We start from the raw sequence: 23,735 nt of genomic DNA, 5'->3' as shown, positions 1-23,735 counted from the left end.
GCTGCCTAAGGAGAGGGAACTGTTAACAATATCAGCCAACATGGGGCCAGAGAAAAAAATTGGATGGTCAGCAGTTTGGGAATAGAGGGAGCGAGGGGGTAGGCCTTATTGGACAAGATGAGCTTGGAGACTCCATGAGGGGAGATGGAGCAAGTAGAAAAGATGTGATAAATAAAAGCAAAATACTGCGGATGCTGGAAATCTGAAATAAAAACAAGAAATGCTGGAATCACTCAGCAGGTCTGGCAGCATCTGTGGAAAGAGAAGCAGATTTCGGGTCAGTGACCCGAAACGTTAACTCTGCTTCTCTTTCCACAGATGCTGCCAGACCTGCTGAGTGATTCCAGCATTTCTTGTTTTTAGAAAAGATGTGAGTTCAGGGTGAAGGCAGGGAAGCAACTTTAGAGGCTGTTTGCTTGTGTGGACTAGGAAAAGGGAGGGAAGCGGCAGAGGCAGCAAAATGGATGGTCTCCATCTTAATGACAAACAAGTCTGTGCACTTCTTGCACTTGTTGGAGATGAGGGTGGAAATGCAATCTCCTGCAGATGCTGGCAAACAACCTTTTAAAAGAAACGGGGAAAGGAGGAAGTGAGGGGAAAAAAGGCACTCAAAATAATTGAATGACCCGTGAAGTGCTTGTGATTAAATGGCAGATGTGCTCTTGCACATAATGGGGACAATGAGAGAAATCAAAGCGATATATAAGAAGTGTGTGTAAAGGAGGCGGTAGAAAGGCAAGGTTGCAGTGGCCCGAGAATCTAGTGGAAGAGGAACAAAAGGAAACAGGTTGATATCAAGGGCGTAGGCCACACCAGCACTAGTGCCCCAATCTCATCTCAAATACCAAGTCAATCCCATTCTCAGCTCTCTGTCATTGGCCTCTGCCCTGCAGCCGAGCACTGAATGGGCCATTCTATTTCTTTTCCTGTGTGTTTGTGTTTTATTCTTTTTTTCCCCCTTTCCATTGTTGTGTTCCTTTGTAAATGCTACTCTTCTGTAAGATCTCCTAATCTTGCAAAAGGGTCAAAAGCCTGAAACATTGACTGCTGGTTTTCCATGGTTGCTGCCTGACCTGTTGAGTCTTTCCAGCTTTCTCTGTTCTTGATTCCAGTTGTGGGTTCTTTAACTCTAGGGGGTCACACCCACTAGATACCAGGCTGAGACAGAACAAACTGCCCTGAGAGCTGGATTCATACCCAAATCCCAGACATTAAAGAACAACTACTAGCTAATGCGTATAAAATTCCTCTCGGTACTTCCAAGAGGTGGAGGGAGAACAGACTTGGGAAAGGAGTGACTACAAAGGCGCTGAAGAGTTGGGTTTTAAGTAGAGTAGGGTGGAGAGGTTTAGTATTGGAATTCCTAAAAATGAGGATGAGAGATTGTACGGCAGGTCAGTGTATTTGGGGGATACAGGACTGAAGAAGATGGCAGAGGTAGAATGGGGAATGGATCTTTCCTGGACAAGGGTGGAGATTTTAAATTTAATGTGCTGGGAACACCGAGCCAGCAGTAGTTCAGATGGAAGGAGGAATGGGCAAGTGGAACAGTATATAGACAGCAGACTTTTGTTTCAAGTTGGAATTAATGGGGGTAGAGGATGGGTGTACTTGAATCTAGACGTGACAAAGGCAAGAGCAAGAATTATAAGTTCCAAATCAAATGATATGTGAAAGGCAGAGGATGGGGACGGTTATGGATGTGTTTGTAAAAGTAAGCAACAGTCTAGGTGATGGAAAGGATGTGAGCTATCAGGCTGAGCTCAAGTTTGAACAGGTCATGATGGTACGTGGCCTTTGCTCAGCTCTGGTCAGGGAACAGAGATTGTGGCAAGGGTCAAAGGTGATGGTTTTGGTCCTCCCAGCGTTGAGTTGAAGTTGTTTGATCCAGGATTTGATGTTGGACGCAGTCTGACAGCTGAGACAGTTTGAGTGGTTGAGAGTTCACCTCCACTCTCAACATCCTTATCTTTGAAGTTTGAAAATAAGCACGTTACAAACCAGATTAAGCATTGTGGGATGGGATATTGTGAAAACGTAACACATGTTAAATGACCTAGTGATGATAAAAGTTTTATTGATGCCCAGTTGCTGAGAAGAAATCCTGAACGTCGGTTGGGGTCCAGTGAACGAGATGCAGAAGAAGTGAAGAAGCAGCCATTTTTCAGGGTGAGTAAACAGATCATACTCGACTTTTGTTCTCGAGTCCCAGAGCCATTCTTTATACTCGTGACTGTTTCATTATATTTATGTAAATTTTATAGCAGTCAAATCAGCCAAATGGAATTGCTAAAAATGCCATTTTTTTTCCTAGTCATGTGATTACACTGGGCTGGTGGGTAGAATAATGCAGGCCTGGAATTTGGAATTGTTCCCTAGGAGCGGGTGCTTCCCCTTGTCCGCATGTTATTGATGAAGTATGCTGAACATCTCGAACTGTCCAGCACTGCGAAGCTGTCATTGGAAGACAGCATTAAAGGTTTCTGACCAGCGCCACAGGCTATTAGAAAATCAAAGAATGTTCAGCTATAATGCCAGGTTAATCCAAAACAGAACAAGAAATATATTCCTTCCCTGTACTAAGTCTTGGACAGGCCTCAGCTAGAACATTGTCCAATTTTAGTCCCTTCATATGGTGGTTGGTATAGAGATGTTCAGAAGGTTTCAGTGGAGAGCCTAATTTAAAGGCCTGTAGTTACCATGGTCAGATTAGAGATTTAGGGGCCTTTACTTTGGACAAGTGACGAGTGATTGAGGTCTGTAAAATAATAATAAAAGAATTAGACTCTGCTTTTTGAGTTAGATTGGTTAAGGAGGACCGATCTAAATTGCATAAGCCTGAAACTAGGTAAGATGCTCAGAGATCATTTTCAGTCATCAACTTTTAGAATAAGCTGCTGGCATGCATAATGCACATGGATTCATTGCAAGCATTTAAACGGGTTCCAGACAGGTTCCTGAGTGTTTCCAATATGACTGTATGCTTGTACTGAGTTCCCCAGTCCTCCCTAATCCAGCTCAAATAGCCTATCTAATTGCTATGAGTCCATTATTTTATACTTTGATCATATCTGCTCAAAGTCTATGGTTTACCAGAGCCCCAGCTCTTTCAGCCTGAAGGTAACTGAGGACCTTTCAATTAGATATCAGTCTAGCAGCCCAGCCGCCTGTGGATCTTTTTCAGGGCCTACAATGTGAGGGCACCAAAACTGGAGACTGTATTCTAGTGACCTGACTAATGTGCTAAGCAAAGCAAGGATAGTACTCCTTTGTCCTGCCAATACATCCTAATGCCCGAGTCACTTTCATTATAAATTGATGCCATTTATCATGGACCGTCGGTAACTGGTACACAACAATCCCCAGGTCCTATTTTCCATTCACCAGCCTTGAGCCCACAATCCTGCATGGTGTAAACGTGCTGGAAGTTCACCCTAACCAAGTGCAGCGTGTTACATTTATCTGTGTTAAAAGATATTTCTGCCAGACGCAAGCCCAGTCTCTCATTGCATCTAGATTTGTCTTTTGTCTCAGCTAAGGTCATTACACCCTTAAGTATTTTCATGTCACCCGCAAACTGTGGGTAGTTTCCACAACCCTTTCATCACCTTGATCAATAATCTGTTTACACATCCAGCTCTTTATCCAACACCAAATCTGCCCATCAATCACAGAAGATGCAACCCTGCTTAGTAGCCTTCTGCATGGCACTGCGTCAAAGACTTTTTATAAGACTAGATACACTGGTCACTATTTTACCCCTACCCCCAATGTGTGGGAGAGGATCGGGGCGGAGGGTGGGGTGTTTATAATTTCAGAATCGAGCAACCCGACTCCATTCTTGGCCTTAGTAATATTTATGGCAGTGATTCAGACCTTGGTTGAAGCTCCTCATGAAAGGTTAACTTGCATGTGACACTGTGACTTATTTTTAACCTGGCCGCAAGAGAGTCCCGTGCTGTCTGTTGCCCAGCAACAGCGGAAGGACCCAACTGGCTACAAGAGGCCAAAGTAAGTTTTAAAATTTTGCCTGTTTTTAAGCCCCTTGTGGGCTGAGGAACAGGAGTGTTCCCTCCCAGGCCTCACAAGGCAGCTTCGGACTCTCCAGCCCTGATTATGGCCCTGATCCCTGATGTTTCCCTCTCCATTGCAGTCCGCTGCCTCTCCCATGCCGTCCCATTACAGTCTGCCAGTGACCATTCCCAGGGGTCTTTGGCTGCGGGCTCTTGTTCCTAAATTCCACTCCCACTGGCCAGGCCGTCAGTCTAGCCAGTTGCTGGGTGAGAGTACCCAGTGGTTTATTTAAAGATCAGTAGGGCCTCCATTGCTGGCCTTGCCGGCTTCTTCACTTACTGCCAGGCATCCCTACAAGCTCCCCATTAATATTGGGGCCACCATGTCGATTGGGCTTCCCATATCCACAAATTCTGTAATTTACTCAAAACTTCAACTAGAAACCTTACTGAGATTCCCTAAGACCTCTTCTGTCAAACTCTCATACAGTGCATAATCCCATCGGACAACTTGCCTGTAACAGAAGTCACACTAATTAACATGTGGGGAAGGACAAGTGAATAACCAAAGAAGGAAATAACCACTTAAAACAAGGAAAGCATCAAAGACTAAACACATGCAGAAGAAGAAATAGTAGCATTGGTGCAGGAGGAGGCCATTCAATCTCTCGAGCTTAGAGTCATAGAGACGTACAGCATAGAAACAGGCCCTTCGGCCCACCGCGTCCATGCCGACCATAATGCCTATCTATACTAATCCCACCTGCCTGCATTAATTCCATATCCCTCTATGCCTTGCTCATTCAAGAACCTGTCCAGATGCCTCTTAAATGTCGCTACTGTTCCTGCCTCCACCACCTCCTCAGGCAGCTCATTCCAGATACCCACTATTCTTTGTGTGAAAAATTTACCCCTTTGATCCCCTTTAAACCTCCTCCCTCTCACCTTAAATCTATGCCCTCTAGTTTTAGTCACCCCTACCATGGGAAACAGACTCTGGCTATCTACCCTATCTATGCCTCATAATTTTATATACCTCTATCATGTCCCCTCTCAGCCTCCTTCACTCCAGGGAAAACAGACCCAGCCTATCCAATCTCTCTTTATAACTCAAGCCCTCCAAACCAGGCAACATCCTTGTGAATCTTTTCTGCACTCTCTCTAGCTTAATCATATCTTTCCCATAGTCCAGCGACCAGAACTGCACACAGTACTCCAAATGCGGCCTAACCAACGTTATGTACAACTGCAACATGATGTCCCAACTCTTGTACTCAGTGCCTCGGCCGATGAAGGCAAGCATGTCATATGCCTTCTTCACCACCCTGTCTACCTGTGTTGCCACTTTCAGGGAACTATGTACAAGGTCTCTCTGCTCAACAACACTCCCCAGGGCCCTGTCATTCACTGTATGTGTCTTGCCCTGGTTTAACTTCCCAAAATGCATCACTTCACACTTGTCTGTGTTAAATTCCATTTGCCAATCCCTTGCCCACTTCCCCAGTTGATCTATATCCTGTTGTAACCTTAGACAACCTTCTTCACTGTCCACTATACCACCAATTTTGGTGTCATCTGCAAACTTACTAATTATGCCCCCTATATTCACATCCAAGTCATTAATATATATGACAAACAACAGAGGGTCCAGCACCGATCCCTGCGGCACACCACTGGTCACCAGCATCCAATCGGAGAAACAACCCTCCGCTACCACCCTCTGCCTGCTATCACCAAGCCAATTTTGTATCCATTTTGCTAGCTCACCCTGGATCCCATGTATTCAAACCTTCTGGACCAGCCTACCATGCAGGACCTTGTCAAAGGCCTTGCTAATGTCCATGTAGACAATGTCCATCGCCCTGCCCTCGTCAATCCTCTTGGTCACTTCTTTGGAAAACTCAATAAAATTTGTGAGACATGATTTCCCACGCACAAAGCCATGCTGACTATCCCTAATCAGACCATGATTAAATTCTAAATTTTCAAGATTAAATTCCATTTGCCACTGCTCTGCCCATCTTACCAGTCCGTTTATATCCTGTAGTCTAAGGCTTTCCTCCTCACTATTTACGATGCCACCAATTTTCGTGTCATCTGCGAACTTACTGATCATACCTCCTATATTCTAAATCATTAATGTACGTTACAAACAGCAAGGGTCCCAGCACTGTAAGAGGTTCCGTTCCCAGCCCCCCTTACTACAGTTCTTGGAATTTGGGAATTACAAGAACAAAATTGCACATGACACAGGATTGGGCTGAAGCACAGATTTTTTAATTTTAAAAAAAACAAAAACCCTCCTAACAGCTTGTTAGAAAGACCTCTAAACTAATTTAAAGGACATCACATGACACCTTAATTGGCTAGTCCGATTTAAATCCCTCCACGATTCAACCTTGGTGCTTGCCCAAACGCACGAGTCACCATGACTTATAAAATAAACCTTTTTGAAAAAAAGCCACAGGCAAAACCCCAAATTTCTGCCCTAAATTTACTCAATTCAAAACACAAACCCTCCCAGGATTTGGTTGCTACACTTAAAATTGTTTGAAAACTCACAGCCTCAAATACCCCTTGGATTTGGCTGATAACTTACAATCCTCCATGCGATTGGTCCTTCCGGTGAGAATTGTAGGTCCACGAGCCTGGTTGACCGTTCCTGACCCTCCTTCTCGACTGCAGTCCCCACAGTACAAACCCCTTCAAGATTTGACTGAAAAACTTAGAATCACCCACACGGCTGGTCATTACCAATGGTGATTGTAGGCCTGGACCTGAGATGACCAGTCCCCGTCCTCCTCCACATAACTGCAGAGCCAAACCCTTCCATCTTGTCCTTTTTTATGATGATCCTTATTGTCATATCATGAACACATCTCCTGAAGCCATCCTGCTGGATGGTCAGCACTTAGCACCTTTTAATCCCTTCCCTCTGTTGCCTGCCTGGTCCAAACAGATCCATTTAGTGCTGATGTGATTTCCCTGACCGAGAACAATGAACTCCACCAAGGTGAGGTAATCCAGGCTCCAAAGCTAATATCCATGAAAGAGATTTCTCTCCTGTCTTGACAGGAGTGAATGCTCTGCTCTGGGGCCAGTTAGTTGCAACAATGGCCTCCCCAATCATAATGGCAGTTATGCTGTGTCACTGTTATGATAATGTCCCAAATTCCAATCCTTTTACAGTATCAGTTCTGTTGTGATGTTCGGATGTTTGAAAATTGACTCATCGGAATGCAGCCTGCCTCTGTGTGCTTTGTGTTGAGGTTTGGCTCATATTCACAGTACGAGTGTCCTTGGGGGTTGGGGCTCCTTCCCCATACTCCTCAAAGTCCAGTTTTAAAGTCCAGCTTGAGTGGGGGGAGGAATTCCGATCCCACATCTCCCCCCTTTAATATCTTTTTTTACGAGAGATATTAACTCCGAGGAAATCTTCTGTTGCGTTACGAGAATTGTGAGCCTCAGCCAATTCACTATCTATACCTCAGAACCTATTATCAACACTCCTCCTTATCCATTTCCCCATGTTTTGCCTTTTGGTTTTTCGTTTCAGTTTACACAACAATCTTAACAAATACAATACTATAATCATTTGTACAATCACCAACACGTGCGAAAGAATTCGAATCCAGGAGGGAATTTCAATATTGAAACCAATATCCCACCAGGGTGGGGAGGCTATTTCCCTAATATCATCCCGTGTCTCTGTTCCTGTGTTCAAGAGTGTAATAGTGCTTTTGAGACAGTTCCACCTCCTCCATCAATTTCATGAGGTGCTCGGGCAGGGATGCAATATCATATCCAAAGTGGGCTATGTATTCTTGGAGGTTTGGGAGGGCACTGCCTACGGTGAGATTCACCGAGGTCTGATCCCAGATGGGGATTATCCTTTCCTGCAAAAACTGAACTTCCATCGGGGGCTTAAAACTGAAGGATGGGACCTGGATGGGGCACCAGGTGTCATTGTGTATCCTATACTGGTAGTGGCACAGTAGGTTCCGTTACTCTCATATGTAACCTGGGGAGGGACATGGTCCTGAGCCATCACCTCCAGAGTACAGTTGATAGGCTTTGTACTTTCAGACACAAACCTACATGCTGGCCGGTCAAACTCATTTCGGTGATATGGACACAGCACTTCATGTGAGCCTCTTCCCCGACACCCTTTCAGATCAGTGCCAATCATAGTGTTCCCCCACTTAACCACATAAACCCCTTGCTCTTCCTTCCACCACCTGTTCCAACACAATTTCACACACCCCTTTGTCCCTGTAATCCATCTGTGTGTGTTGCTCCCCAATCTTTCCCAATCCCCAAATTCATCACCATTCACCTTGTCTGTCTTATGTAACCACCACCACCATCCCACGGGAATGCTTACCTGGCATTCTAGGCCACCCGCCTTCCCTCTGGCACCTGTACCTTGCTGGTTGTGATATATAATTTTGGGCAGGGCACTGATGCTTCAATGAATCTGTACCCTGTGTGATTGGAGTACTTGGTTGAATTTGACCCCAACCAACCCGGCCACCTTCCCTTGTGGAAGTATGTAGCTATCCCGTCAGTGCCCTGTGTCTTACCCCCACTCCCCCGCCCCTCCGTGTTACAGTGGGCCTGGCTCCTCCCATACACTCGTAAGTGAAAGACATCTTGATGCACCCGCGATCCGTCTGTCCTGCTCCAGTCAGGATTATCATCACATTTAGCCACAGTGTACATCCTGTCTTGTGTTCCTGACTCGACTTTGCTTCTGCAGGAAAGTAAAATAAAAGAAAATAGCACTGCTCTGTGAGGGGTCTTCGCTCCACAGGTCAGACTTAGGTTATGTACAAATTTACACTACCTGAGAGATCTTTTCTCCACAGGTCAGACTTCCTTTTATGTTACTTTACACAGTGTGCCTCAATCACTGCGTCCCCTTTTTGTTTTTCCCAGGTTGGGACCTTTTTGAGGTCCAGGATCGGTGTGTGAGGAGGTGTCCAGGGCATCTTGGATTGGGGTGTCCGACTACTCCTTCTTACCTCCCAGCTCACTGGGTTTTGCCTTTAAACAAAGGAAACGCCCTTTTCCAAAATTAAAACCCTTTTATTTAAAAAAAAACATTTTTACAAATTGTCTTATTTCACCTATTAAATTCCTTTTGGAAAATGATCCTTTGTTCTTCTCAGTCTGAGCTTAAAACACACAGTTTGAATGTGTTTTCTTTCCCAATCTCTAACTCGTATGTGAATTTTTTTCCGGCATAAAATCTCCATGTTTAACGAAACAAAATTCCATACGAATTGAAATTTTGATCAGAAATTCCAACTCTAATTTATAACTTCGAACATGTGCTTATTTCCATTCGTGTCCCCCTTTAACAAGGTCACAATTCCCATTGTGAAATCCTCTTTAACCCAAAAGTTGTAAAACTTAAGACTACAAAATCACAATTTCAGAAAACAAACCTAAAACATACATCCTTCGCACAAAACCTTTATTACAGACACACATTGTCTCACTGGAAGCTTCCCACTTGCATTCTCCGTGCACACACCTTAAACTTTATCAATATAAGTCAATTAACATAGAACATGTTTTACAAAGAAATAAAAGAAAAACTTGAGTTCTGGGTTCTCAGGTCGTCTTCAAGGTCCCCTTTGAAGCAACAGTAATTAGGAATTCAAGACAAAGGTGATTTTTCAAAGCTTTACATTTTGTCTGAAGTTGTTCTAACAGCAGTGTCACACAACATGGGAGAGAACCCCCTCCCAGAACAACAATCATTTTTTTTTGCAATTCAATATCGATGTTATCATAACTTCTCTCTCACTTACATCCCTTAAAAAAACTCTTGAAATACATTAAACAATAAACTGTTTTAAAATCACATACAAAAACAGACCACAAGGGGTTAAACAACTTTTAAGTGACACTGGCTTGCAAACTCAGAGAAATCAGAGGCATGAGTCACTCTCTCTCCTCTCTCTCTCTCTCTGTCTCTCTCTCTCTCTCTCTCCCCCTCTCAGCGCAAGAGCACAGCACAATTAGATTTTAACACTTCCAACATCCACTCAGTGACCGACACTGAGCACTGGAGCACAGCACACAAAATCAAACAGGACACACTAATAAAACATACAAACAGAAAAATGAACCAACTCACACACAAGGTTTTCTTTTACTGTTCACAGTGTTTTAAAACCTACGATGTGAATCTTCTGATTAACTTCCTCTAACCATTATCTTTCAATCCGAGCACCTTTCTCTGTCTCTTGCCCGTAACCTGCTGGAATGCGGCCACCAGAAGTTTCACTGGGTCTTCTACTCGCTCTTTCTCTGCCTCTTTTGCCCGTGATTTCGACCCTGAGGGTCTCCCTCTTCCTGGCTTCCCCCTTTTCGGAGACTTACACTCCCGACTCCAGTGTCCCATTTTCCCACAATTGAAACATGCCTGGGTCCGCAATACCCTCTTCTTGTTTTCGCTCCTTTCCACCACTCAAGCTTCCCTTAATTTCGAGTACCTTTCCCTTTTGTTTATTCTCCTCACCACCCCCCCACCCCCCAAGTCAGATTTTAAAAGCCAGAGTCAGTTTCCTCAACACACCTGCCTCTGTATTTGTCTCATCCTTGGGGTCAAACCATGATTCTTCCCTTGCCCTGATCCGTGGCAAACTGTTGGCTACCAGGGTCCTCAACCATATATAAAGGACATAACCTATCCGCAAACGCCTCCGGTGCCTCGCCTGCAACCTGTCTGGTCTGCTCAACCTGCAAGAACAGCCTGCCCTGGTCATGTCCCAGCACCACAAAAAATTCATCCTTCAAACCATCCGTGGTTCCCTCTCCCAACTTAGTAGCTGTTGACAGACTCTGATACATCTTCCCATCGAGGGAGAACAGGATCAGTTTCTTCATTTCCTCCTCATCACAGTTATTAATTCCCCCATCTGCTCTATGCTAGCCCAATGGACAGAGGCATCCCCTCCATGCTTCACTTTCAGCACACTGGCCAGCATTTCCTGTGACTGAAGCATCGTATAGGGGACCACATAAACGCTCTGCAACGGCGCCAGACCACCGCCTGCCGGGGGTGGGACCGATCTTTTGCTGTCACATTGGTCTCGGTGTCCCGGTGCCTCAGGAGCCGCTGACACTCTCTATACTGGGTCCCATCATCCCAGTCTACCACAACCTCCCCCGGTGCCATAAGACAAGCCATGCCCGTGGCGCTGGATAATGCTTGGGTCAGCTTACCAATTTTCTCGTTACATGGCCTGTGATCAGCCTCTTCATGTGTCTGACTCTGAGCTACCCTGTATGCCTTGATATCCTTCAATTGCCCCTCAGTTTTGTCTGCTCTCTCCAAGTTACTGGCGCTTGCTTCATGCTGAGCCTGACACTCCCTTTTACTCTCTGTGACTTGGCATTGTAGGTACTCTATTGTATTCCTGGACCTTTCTTCCTGCACCTTCCTCTCCTGCCTTTCCTTACTTAGATCTTCCACTAGCCAATTCACTGCAGCCTCTCTGTCACTCGCCCTGTCTCTGATTCCCTTTTCTCCTGTTCCAATTGTTTAACCCTTTCTGTGTGAACCTGAAATTGTTTGTGCCTACACAGTAACCAAATTGCTTTTCCTTTTGATCTCTTGTTCTTGTTACTACCTATCCACTCTGCTGCCCTCTCCTGGGGACAGTCAGAATGCATCATTTCCAGCACCTATGGCTCAGAAAGGTTTAACTTGTCACACACATACTGAGATACCCTATCCTCCGCTGAGGATTTCTTGCCTATGACCCTGTCCATAATTTTAATTTTGTTCTTAACCTAAAGTCCTGCAGCAGTCGCCAATTCTGTAAGAGGTTCCGTTCCTGTCCCCCCCCCCCCACCTTATCAAATCATTAATGTACATTACAAACAGCAAGGGTCCGAGCACCGATCCCTGCAGTACACCACTGGTCACAGGCTTCCAATTGCAAAAACAACCCTCGACCATCACCCTTTGCTTCCTGCCACTAAGCCAATTTTGGATCCAATTTGCCAAATTGCCCTGGATCCCATGGACTCTTACCTTCTTAACCAATCTCCCATGCGAGACCTTATCAAAAGCTTTACTGAAGTCAATGTAGACGACATCAACTGCTTTACCCTCATCTACACATTTAGTCACCTCCTCGAAAAATTCAATCATGTTTGTTAAACATGATCTCCCCTGACAAAGCCATGCTGACTATCCCTGATTAATCCCTGCCTCTCCAAGTGGAGACTAATCCTGTCACTCAGAATTTTTTTCCAATAGTTTCCCAACCACTGATAGACTCACAGGCCTATAATTACCTGGTTTATCTCTGCTACCCTTCTTGAATATTGGTACCACATTCGCTGTCCTCCAGTCCTCTGGCAGCCCTCCTGTGGCCAGAGAGGATTTGAAAATTTGTGTTAGATCCCTTGCTATCTCCTCCCTTGCCTCACATAACAGCCTGGGATACATCTCATCTGGGCCTGAGGATTTATCCACTTTTAAGCCTGCTAAAACCGTTAGTACCTCCTCCCTTTCAATGCTAACTTGTTCCAGTATTTCATAATCCCCCTCCTGATCTCTACACGTACATCGTCCTTTGCTATAGTGAATACAGATGAAAAGTAATCATTTAAAATCTCACCGACATCCTCTGCCTCCACACACACATTGCCACTTTGGTCCCTAACTCTTTCCCTGCTTATGCTCTTGCCCTTAATATATAAAAGCCTTGCGATTTTCCTTTATCTTGCCCGCCATTGTTTTTTCATTCCCCCCTTTGCTCTCCTAATTACTTTTTTTAAGTACCCCCCTACACTTTCTATACTCCGCTAGGGCCTCCACTGTTTTCAGCCCTCTGAATCTGTCATAAGCCTCCTTTTTTTTTCTTTATCAATCCTCTATATCCCTTGACATCCAGGGTTCCCTGGACCTGTTGGTCCTACCCTTCACTTTTACGGGAACATGTTGGCCCTGAACACTCTCTCTCTTTCCTTTTTGAATGACTCCCACTGGTCTGATAGACTTTCCTACAAGTAGCTGTTTGGCCAGATGTGGCCAAATATTGAAATTATCATATTGAAATCAGCCTCTGCTCCCCCCCCCCCCCCCTCCCCCAATTCAGTACCTTTATTTCAGGTCCATCTTTGTCATTTTCCGTGACTACCTTAAATCTTAGAGTTATGGTCACTATCCCCGAAATGCTCCTCCACTGACACTTCTACCACTTGTCCGGCTTCATTCCCTAGGATTAGGTCCAGTAATGCCCCTTCTCTTGTAGGACTTTCTACGTGCTGGCTCAAAAAGCTCTCCTGTATGCACTTTAACAATTCCACCCCCTTTAAGCCTTTTGCACTAAGACTATCCCAGCTAATATTGGGGAAGTTAAAATCCCCTACTATTATTATTTTTACACCTCTCTGAGATTTGCCTACATATCTGCTCCTCTATCTCTCCCTGACTATTTGGAGGCCTGTAGTAAACTGCCAGCCAAGTGATTGCCCCCTTTTTGTTTTTAAGTCTATCACTGTCCTCCACACAGTTCACAATACTTCCAAGTTTTGTTCATCTGCAAATTTTGAAATTGTGCTTTGTACACCCAAGTCTAGATCATTGATATAGATCAAGAAATGCAAGGGTCCTTATATCGAACCTTGGGAACCTCCATTATATAGCTTCCTCCAGTCTGAGAAACAACCATTCGCCACTGCTCCATGTTTCCTGCCACTCAGTCAACTTCGTATCCATGTTGCTACTGTCCCGTTTATTCCATGGGCTTCAGCTTTGCTGACAAGCCTGTTATGTGTCACTTTATCAAACACCATTTTCACCACATCAACTGCATTACCCTCATTATCTCTGTTACCTTATCAAAAAGCACAATTAAGTCAGTTAAACTTGATTTGCCCTTAACAAAGGGCAGCACAGTGGTGCACTGGTTAGCACCGCAGCCTCACAGCTCCAGCGACCCGGGTTCAATTCTGGGTACTGCCTGTGCGGAGTTTGCAAGTTCTCCCTGTGACTGCGTGGGTTTTCGCCGGGTGCTCCGGTTTCCTCCCACAGCCAAAGACTTGCAGATTGATCGGTAAATTGGCCATTATAAATTGCCCCTAGTATAGGTAGGTGGTAGGGGAATTGAGGGAAGGTGGGGATGTGGTAGGAATATGGGATTAATGTAGGATTAGTATAAATGGGTGGTTGATGGTCGGCACAGACCCGGTGGGCCGAAGGGCCTGTTTCAGTGCTGTATCTCTAAATAGATTTAAAAAAAATTTGGTGCTTGCTTTCCCTAATTAATCCTAATGACTTGTTAATTTTATCCCAGATTATTGTGTCTCAAAGCTTTCCCACTTCTGAGGTTAAACTGACTGGCTTAAATAAGGGTGTAACATTTGCAATTCTTCAATCCTCTGGTACCATCCCCCATATCTAAGGTGGAAGATTATGGCTAGTACCTGCAAAATTCTCGGACGCTAGTGACTTATCAACTTTAAGTACAGCCAGCCCAGCCTTTCTAATACCTCTTTAGCAATTTGAAGCCCATTCAGTATCTCAACTGCCTCCTCTTTCACTATGACATGGGCAGCATCATCTTCCTTGGTAAAGACAGATGCAAAGTTCTCATTTAATACCTCCGTCTCCATGATTAGATCCCTTTTTTGGTCCCTTATTGGCTCCACTCCTCCTTTTGCTGCTCTTTTACTAGTTATATGCGTATGGAAGATGTTTGGATTCCCTTTTATGTCAGCTGCCAGTCTCTTCTCATACTCTCTCTTTGCCTGTCTGGTTTCCTTTTTCACTTCCGCTCTGAACTTTCTGTATTCAGCCATGGTTCTCACTTGTATTATCAGCCTTACATCTGTCATAAGCCACTCCTTTTCTGCTTCATCTTGCTCTCTATCTCTTTCAACATCCAGGGGGCTCTAGCTTTGGTTGCCCTATCTTTTCCCCTCGCGGGAATGTATCTCGACTGTACCTGAACCGTCGTCTCATTAAAGGCAGCCCATTGTTTTATTGCAGTTGTGCCTGCCCGTCTTTGATTCCACTTTATCTGGGACAGATCTGTTCTCACCTCATTGAAATTGGCCGTCCTCCAATTAAGTATTTTTCCTCTAGATTGCTTTTTGTCCTTTTCGATGGCTAACTTAAACTATGATACTATGATCACTGTTCCCTAGAAGTTCCACAGCTGACACCTGATCCACTTGGCCCACCTCATTCCCCAGGGACAGATCCAGCAATGCCTCCTTCCTTGTTGGGCCAGGAACATATTGATGTAGAAGATTCTCCTGAACACGCTTCAGAAACTACTCTATAGTATCACTACTCTATAGTTTTTGCACCTCTTTGTAACTTCCCTGGAAACTGGCTCCTCTATATCTTGTCCACTAGTTGGCGACCTATAGAATACATACAGTAGTTTTCCGATACCTCTGTTTCCTAACTCTAACTAAATAGATTCAATCCTTGATCCCTCCAGGACTTTCTCTCTTCCTCTTTCTCTCTCTCTCCAGCACTATAATATCAGAATCATAGAAATGTTTAAGGCACAGAAAGATGTCACTTGGCCCACCGTGTCTGTGCCGGCCGAAAAACGATCCACCCAGTCTAATCCCACCTTCCAGCATTTGGTCTGTAGCCCTGCAGATTACGGCACTTGAGGTGCATATCCAGACTCCTTTTGAATAAGCTGAGGGCTTTTGCCTCTACTACCCTTTCAGGCAGTGAGTTCCAGACCCCCACCACCCTCTGGGTGAAAACATTTTCCTCATCTCTCCTCTAATCTTTCTACCAATTACTTTAAATCTATGCCCCCTAGTCACTGACCTCTCTCTGCTAAGGTAAATAGGCCCTTCACCTCCACTCTATCCGAGGAGAACAACCCCAGCCTATCCAATCTTTCCTCATTTTTCTAGTCCGGCAGCATCCTTGTAAATCTCCTCTGTACCCTCTATAGTGCAATTACATCCTTTCTGTAATGAGGTCCCCAGAACTCAATATTCTTCTTCATCATTTCAGCAACCCTTCCCCCTTTCTTTCCTTCCTTATCTTTCCTAAACATCTTGTATCCAGGAATATATAGTAGCCAATCCTGCCCTTTTTTGAACCGGGTCTCTGTTACTGCCGTGACATCATATTCCCCTGTGACTGCACCTGCAGCTCACCAACCTTATTTACTCCGCTCCGTGCATTTACATATATGTACTGTAAACATAATTTAGATCTTACTGCACTACTTATTAGTCTGACCCCATCTAATACCTTACTATTTCTTACCCTAGTGCTATCTGTTTCTCCCAATCCTTTGTGCAGCTTGTTTTTCCTTCCTCATGCTACATCCTGGTTCCCAATCCCCTGCCAAATTAGTTTAAACTCTCTGCAACAGCATGAGCAAACTACCCCGCAAGGACATTGGTCCTGATCCTGTTGATGTGCAACCTGTCCAGCCTGTACAGGTCCTACTTCCCCCAGAACCGGTCCCAGTGTTCCAGGAATCTGAAACTTCCCTCCTGCACCATCTCTCCAGCTTCGCATTCACCTGCTCTATCCTCCTATTTCTATAATCACTGGCACATGGCACCAGGAACAATCTGGAGATTACTACATTTGAGGCTCTGCTTGCTAGTCTTTCTAACTCCTTAAAATCTGCCTGCAGGACCTCAGACCTCTTTCTGCCTATATCATTGGTACCGTATGGACCAGGACCTCTGGCTGTTCACCCTCCGCCTTCAGAGTGCTCTGCAGCTGCTTAGTAACATCCTTGACCCTGGCACCTGGGATGCGACATACTAACCTGGATTCACGTCTGTTGCCACAGAAAACCTGCCTATTCTCCTAACTATAGATTCCCCTATCACTATTGCTTTCCCTATCTTGCTCCTGTCCCCCTGTACAGCTGAGCCACCCTTGGTGACATGGACTTCACTCTTACTCCCCAGAGGAACCATCACTGTCACCAGTATTTGGAGCTGAATACTGGTTGGAGAGCAAAATGCACTCAGGGGATCCTGATTGAAAGCCTTCTGGAAGTCTGTATAAATAACATCCACAGACACTTTTTTGACCACATTAGTTGCACCCTCATACTATTCAATAAGTTTGTTAGACATGACTTACGCTTTATAAATCCCTGTTGGTTCTCTCTGATCAGCTCATGTTTGTGCAGTTGCTCAAACACTCAGTGAATGGATGTTCACACAGTTGTAGCATTCACTAAAAGCACAAAAATGTTTGATTAGATATAAGCAAATAGACTTATCACTTTGGTTAGTTTACTGGTACATCTATACCTTTATTTTTGGAATCTATTATGGTGATACATCCAACACCATGTAGCATGCCAGGAGCAGCACCAGGTGTACCTGAACATGAGGTGCCAACCTTGTGAAGTTACCAGAACAGGACTACATGCATGCTAAACAGCGGAAGCAGACAGAGCTAAGCAATCCCACAACCCATAGATCAATTTGAAGCTCTGCGCTCAGTGCCACATCCAATGATAAACAATAAAGCAAATAGGGAGGAGGAGACTCGATGAACATTCCCCATCCTTAATCATGGCGGAATCCAGCACTTGATTGCAGAAGCGTTCACAATGATCTTCAGCCAGAAGTGCCAAGTGGATGATCCACCTCAGCCTCCCCATGACGTCCCCACCATCACAGATTCATTAGCCAGTTCAGTTTATGCCATGTGTTAGCAAGCAATGGCTGAGGGTGCTGGATACAGCAAAGGGCCCAGTCAACATCCTAGCTATGGTGCTGAGGATTTGTGCTCCAGAATTAGTCAGGCTTCTAGCCAAGCTGTTCCAATATGGACACAACACTAGCATCTTTCTGATAATGTGGAAAATTGCCCAGTTTCATTTTTTCCACAAAAAGTAGGACAAATGCCATCTGGTCACTTAACACCATGTCAGTCTACTCTCATCAGCAGAGTAATGGAACGAATTGTTAACTCTGCTATCCAGCGGCACGTACTCACCAATGACCTGCACACTGCTCAGTTTGGATTCCATCAGGACCACCAGACTCTTGACCTCATTATTGCCTTGGTTCAAACATGAGCACAAGTTGCATTCCAGAGGTAAGAGTGACTGACCTTGACATCAAGGCAGTATTCTCTCGAGTTACCAAGGAGTCCTCATAAAACTGAAGTCAGTGGCTGGAATCATACCTCGTGTTGGGTTGATATAGGATTTTGTCTTATCTCTTTATTGCTCTTCTCTACAGGTATTATAGGATATTGTTGTACATCTTTTACCACTAATAGAAGTTTGAGGACTAGGAATCGCTGAAACATCTTAATATATAAAATCAGCAATGAGATAATAAAACACATCCCCTTACAGGCTGTTATATGAAATATAGTTACCAGTTATAATACTAAATGCATATACCAGGATTCCTTTGCTTCCTGTCACTGACTAATTCATATCACATTTCCCCTTAATTCTATGGGTTTCCATCTTCCTAACTAGCCTCCCGTGTGGCACTTTATCAAATGCCTTCCAAAAGTCCATACATACAACACCTACTGCACTACCTTGATCGACCTTCTACGTTACCTCCTCAAAGATTTCAGTCAAGATAGATGACATGATTTACATGTAACACGTTCATGCTGGCTGTCCTTGATTAACCCATGCCTTTCCAAGTGGAAGTTTATTTTTGTCCCTGATAATGATTTCCAATAGATTTCCCACCACCAATGGGCTGACTGGCCTGTAGTTTTCCGGTTTATCCCTCTCCCCTTTCTTGAATAGTGGTATAACATTCGCAGCCCTCCAGTCCTCTGGCAATACTCCTGTATGCAGTGAGGATTCAAAGATTGTGACCAATGCCCCTGTTATTTCCACATCTTCTTTCAGCAACCTAGGATGGATTCCAACCAGACTAGTTGACTTACCAACTTTCATTAATGCTAATCTTTTTACATTGTCTTGTTTATCTATTATTTTCCTGTCCATAACGTCATTCTCCTCTTTTAGTGTAAATTTCACATCATTCACTTCCTTTATGAAGACAGATGTGAAACACTTCAGTGATGCCTTCTGCCCTCTACATGAAGATTTCCCTTTGGGGTCTTTTATCTCCTTTTAAAATGTTTTTGGGTTCAATTTAATGTTGCTATTATCCTATTGTAGGATATTGGCATTCGCTTTGCTGGATCAAAATCCAGGCACTCCCTCCCTTACAGCGCTGTGGACTTCAGCGGTTCAAGAAGGCAGCTCACCACCACCCTCTTGAGGGCAATTAGGGATGGGCAATAAATGTTGGTCTTGCTACTGATGTTCACATCCATGAACGAATAAAACAATATATTGGATAACTTTACCAAAGAGCCAGGAGCAGTATGATGGGCCAGATGGCCTTCTGTACTGTATTTGTATCATTCAATAATTCTATGATCACTATTGCCCTTCTGTGGAAATATTACAAAATATTGAAAAGTTTATAACCAAGAGGACACTGATTAAAGGTGATTGGCAAAAGAATCAGACATGACGTGAGGAAAAACCTTTTTAGGCAATGAGTGTTTAGGATTGCAATGCACTGCCTGAAAAGGTGGCAGATTCAACTTCAATACTAGCATTAAAAAGGGAATTGGATAAATGCTTGAATGAGGATAAAAATCGCAGGGATATGGGGAAAGAGCAAGTGAGTGGGACTTTTAGATTACTCTTCAAAAGAGCTGGCACAGATTAGATGGGCAGATTGGCTGCTTCCTGTGCTGTGCTTTTCTATGATTCTATGAACCAATGATTGTCATATATCCCTATTACCCTCATGTGGAAGTATTACTGATTATTCTTATAGAATCATAGAAATTTATGACAGAGAAAGGCCATTCGACCCATTGTGTCTGTGCCAGCCAAAAAAGCGCCATCCAGCTTAATGCCACTTTCCAGCTCATGGTCCATAGCTTTGTAGGTTACAGCACTTCAAGTGCAAATCCAAGTACTTTTTAATTGTGATGAGGATTTCTGCTTCCACCACCCTTCCAAACAGTAAGGTCCCCATCACCCTGTGGGTGAAAAGATTCTCTTAAACTCCTGTCTAATCCTTTAACCAGTTACTTTGAATCTATTTCCCCTTGTTATATATCCCTATTGCCTTTATATGGAGATGTTATATATCCCTATTTCCCTTATCTGGAAGCATTATAGGATATTGTCAAATGTGAAAATACTCAACTGGAGGAGAGCTAATTTTAGTGAGTTGAAAAGGAACCTGGCCCAGGTGGATTGGAATCAAAGATTGGCAGATAAAAGAGTAAATGAACAATGGGAGGCCTTCAAGGGAGAGACAGTTCAGGTACCGACAGGAGACATGCCCTTGAGGAGGAAAGGAATGGCATCCAAAGCTAGAACTCCATAGATTACTGAAGATATATAGATTAAAATGAAAGAGACTGGTGAACTGGGCAGACACGGGCAGAGCCATCTGAAGTGATGCATTTTGGAAGAATGAGGAGAGTCAGCATAAATTAAATGGTACTATTTTAAAGGGGGAGGAGCGCAGGAACAGAGTGACGAGGGGGTTCATATACACATCTTTGAAGGTGGCAGGACAAGTTGATAAAGCTGTATTTAAAAAAAAAACAATGTATATGGGATCCTTGACTTTATAAATTGAGGCATAGAGTATAAAACAAGGAAGTTATGCTCGACCTTTGGAAAACACAGGTTAGACCTCAGCTGGACTATTGTGTCCACTTTTGAGAAAGGGGGTGCAGAGGAGATTTGGCAGAATGGTACCTGGGATGAGGGAATTCAGTTATGTGGAGAAGGTGAGATTGTTCTCCTTGGATCAAAGGGAAGAGATGCTCAAAATCCTGAGGTGTTTTGATATAGTAAATAGCAGAGCAGTAACCTATTTAATATAATTGGTTAAGAAATAACCAGGGGTGGGAAGCTGAGTTCTTTTTTTACTTGGCAAGCAGATATGATCTGGAATACATTACCTGAAAAGGATGGTGGAAGCACGTGCAACAGTAACTTTCAAAAGGGAACTGGATATATACCTAAAAAGGAAATATTTGCAGGGCTATGGGGAAAGAGAAAGGGAGAGGTGACAGAGAGCGACCCAAAACAGCAATGATGGGCCAAATGGCTTGATCTGATTCTGTGATCCTGATTATTTTTATCTGTTGTTCACGGCATTTCTCCTGTAGCTGGCGAAGGGAGAACAGCATGTCAATGGTGGATCTCTCTGCTCGAAAGCCACACTGTGCCTCAGGGTAGACACGCTCAGCCAGATTCTGGAGTCTGTTTAAAACGACTCGAGTGAAGACTTTCCCCACTATGCTGAGCAAGGAGATTCCACGGTAGTTGTTGCAGTCACCAAGGTCACCCTTATAGAGGGTGATATTGGAATCGCGCATATCCTGTGGTACTGCTCCCTCATCTCAGCACAGGCAAAGCAGTTCATGGAATGCTGAGAGTACAGCAGGCTTAGCACTCTTGATTATTATCCCTTCGCCAGCTACAGGAGAAATGCCGCGAACAACAGATGCCCCTCTAAGTTGCTTTCATAGATCTCGCCAAAGCCTTTGACCTCGTCAGCAGACGTGGTCTCTTCAGACTACTAGCAAAGATCGGATGCCCACCAAAGCTACTAAGTATCATCACCTCATTCCATGACGATATGAAAGGCACAATTCAGCATAGCAGTGCCTCATCAGACCCCTTTCCTATCCTGAGTGGCGTGAAACAGGGCTGTGTTCTCGCATCTACACTGTTTGGGATCATCTTCTCACTGCTGCTCTCACATGCATTCAAGTCTTAAGGAATTTTCCTCCACACAAGATCAGATGGCAGGTTGTTCGACCTTGCCCGTCTTAGAGCGAAGACCAAAGTACGGAAAGTCCTCATCAGGGAACTCCTCTTTGCTGACAATGCTGCGTTAACATCCCACACAGAAGACCGACTGCAGAGACTCATCGACAGGATTGCGGCTGCCTGCAATGAATTTGGCCTAACCATCAGCCTCAAGAAAACTAACATCGTGGGACAGGATGTCAGAAATGCTCCATCCATTAATATCGGCGACATTGCTCTGGAAGTGGTTCAAGAGTTCACCTACCTAGGCTCAACTATCACCAGTAACCTGTCTCTCGATGCAGAAATCAACAAGCGCATGGGAAAGGCATCTGCTGCTATATCCAGACTGGCCAAGAGGGTGTGGGAAAATGGCGCAGTGACACAGAACACAAAAGTCTGAGTGTTTCAAGCCTGTGTCCTCAGTACCATGCTCTACGGCAGCGAGGCCTGGACAACGTATGTCAGCCAAGAGCGACGTCTCAACTCATTCCATCTTCGCTGCCTCTGGATAATCCTTGGCATCAGGTGGCAGGACCGTATCTCCAACGCAGAAGTCCTCGAGGCTGCCAACATCCCAAGATTATACACCCTACTGAGCCAGCGACGCTTGAGATGGCTTGGCCATGTGAGCCTCATGGAAGATGGCAGGATCCCCAAGGACGCATTGTGCAGCGAGCTCGTCACTGGTATCAGACCCACCGGCCATCCATGTCTCCACTTTAAAGACGTTTGCAAACGCAACATGAAGTCCTGTGACATTGACCACAAAGTCGTGGGAGTCGGTTGCCAGTGATCGCCAGAGCTGGCGGACAGCCACAAAGGCGGGCTAAAGAGTGGCGAGTCGAAGAGACTTAGCAGTTGACAGGAAAAAAGACGGAAGTGCAAGGAGAGAGTCAACTGTGCATCAGCCCCGACAACCTGTGGAAGAGTCTGTCACTCTAGAATTGGCCTTTATAGCCACTCCAGGTGCAGCTCCACAAACCACTGACCACCTTTCGGCGCTTACCCATTGTCTCTCGAGACAAGGAGGCCAAAGAAGAAGAAGAAAATTATCTTTGTGGAAGTATTTAGAATATTGACATAGAAACTAGGTTTTGCCATTCAGCTCAATTATGGCTTTCTGGATTTTAACTACATTTGCCTGTCTGGGTCTGAACAAAAATCTAGCAATCTCAGTTTTGAAATTTTCAATAGACATCGCTGCAGTAGCTTTTTGCAGGGACAGTTCTAGATTTTCATTGTCCTTTGTGTGCAGAGGTTCTTTCTGATATCACCCCTAAATGGCCTAGATATAACTTAAAGTTATGCCTCTTTGTATCATACTCCCCTACCAGAGGAAATAGTTCCTCTCTATCCTGTCAACTCCTTTAATTATTTGAAACACCTCAAATAGATCACATCTTCTAAAACAAGGACATCTCAGCCTCAGCATTCTGTCCTCATAATTTAATCCTTTTAGCCCCAGTTTTGTGAATCTACACTGCAAACATTCCAAGATGCGGTGCCCAGATCTTAACATAGTATTCTCGATATGGTCTAATAGAGCTTTATATAACATAATGATGAAGATCAGGAATACACAGGAGGCAGGAATTGGAGGAGCGCGGAGATCCGGAGATTTGTGGGGCTAGAGAAGATTAAGAGGTAGGGAGGGGTGAGGCCATGGAGGGATTTGAAATCAAGATGTTGTCAGACTAGGAGTTAATGTAGGTCACTACTTGCTGGGCCACAGTGTCATCAGCAAAACTAGATATGCAGTTCTCTATTCCTTCATCCAAGTTATTGATAAATTTCGCGAAAAGCTAAACTTGCTATCAATTGGAATTCATACCCATTATCTCTGCTTTGTCTTCTATCTCCTAACCAATTCCCAGGCCAAGCCAAAGGTTTGCCTCCA

At 44.4% G+C, this 23,735-nt stretch overlaps 1 protein-coding gene across 1 annotated transcript in view; it reads left to right on the top strand.

Moving 5' to 3' along the window:
* Positions 1–23,735, top strand: part of pkn1a (protein kinase N1a) — a 242,454-nt gene that overhangs the window by 212,431 nt on the left and 6,288 nt on the right. Inside the window, exon 21 of the mRNA XM_068020838.1 lies at positions 2,089–2,169. Coding sequence (XP_067876939.1) covers positions 2,089–2,169 — 81 coding nt within the window. The remainder of the gene's footprint in view (positions 1–2,088; positions 2,170–23,735) is intronic.

Source organism: Heterodontus francisci, chromosome 43 (genome assembly GCF_036365525.1).
Source record: "Heterodontus francisci isolate sHetFra1 chromosome 43, sHetFra1.hap1, whole genome shotgun sequence".
In the NCBI taxonomy this organism is placed as follows: Eukaryota; Metazoa; Chordata; class Chondrichthyes; order Heterodontiformes; family Heterodontidae; genus Heterodontus; species Heterodontus francisci.
The sequence above is the reverse complement of the archived record's forward strand: the minus strand, read 5'-3'. Positions and strand labels throughout refer to the sequence as shown.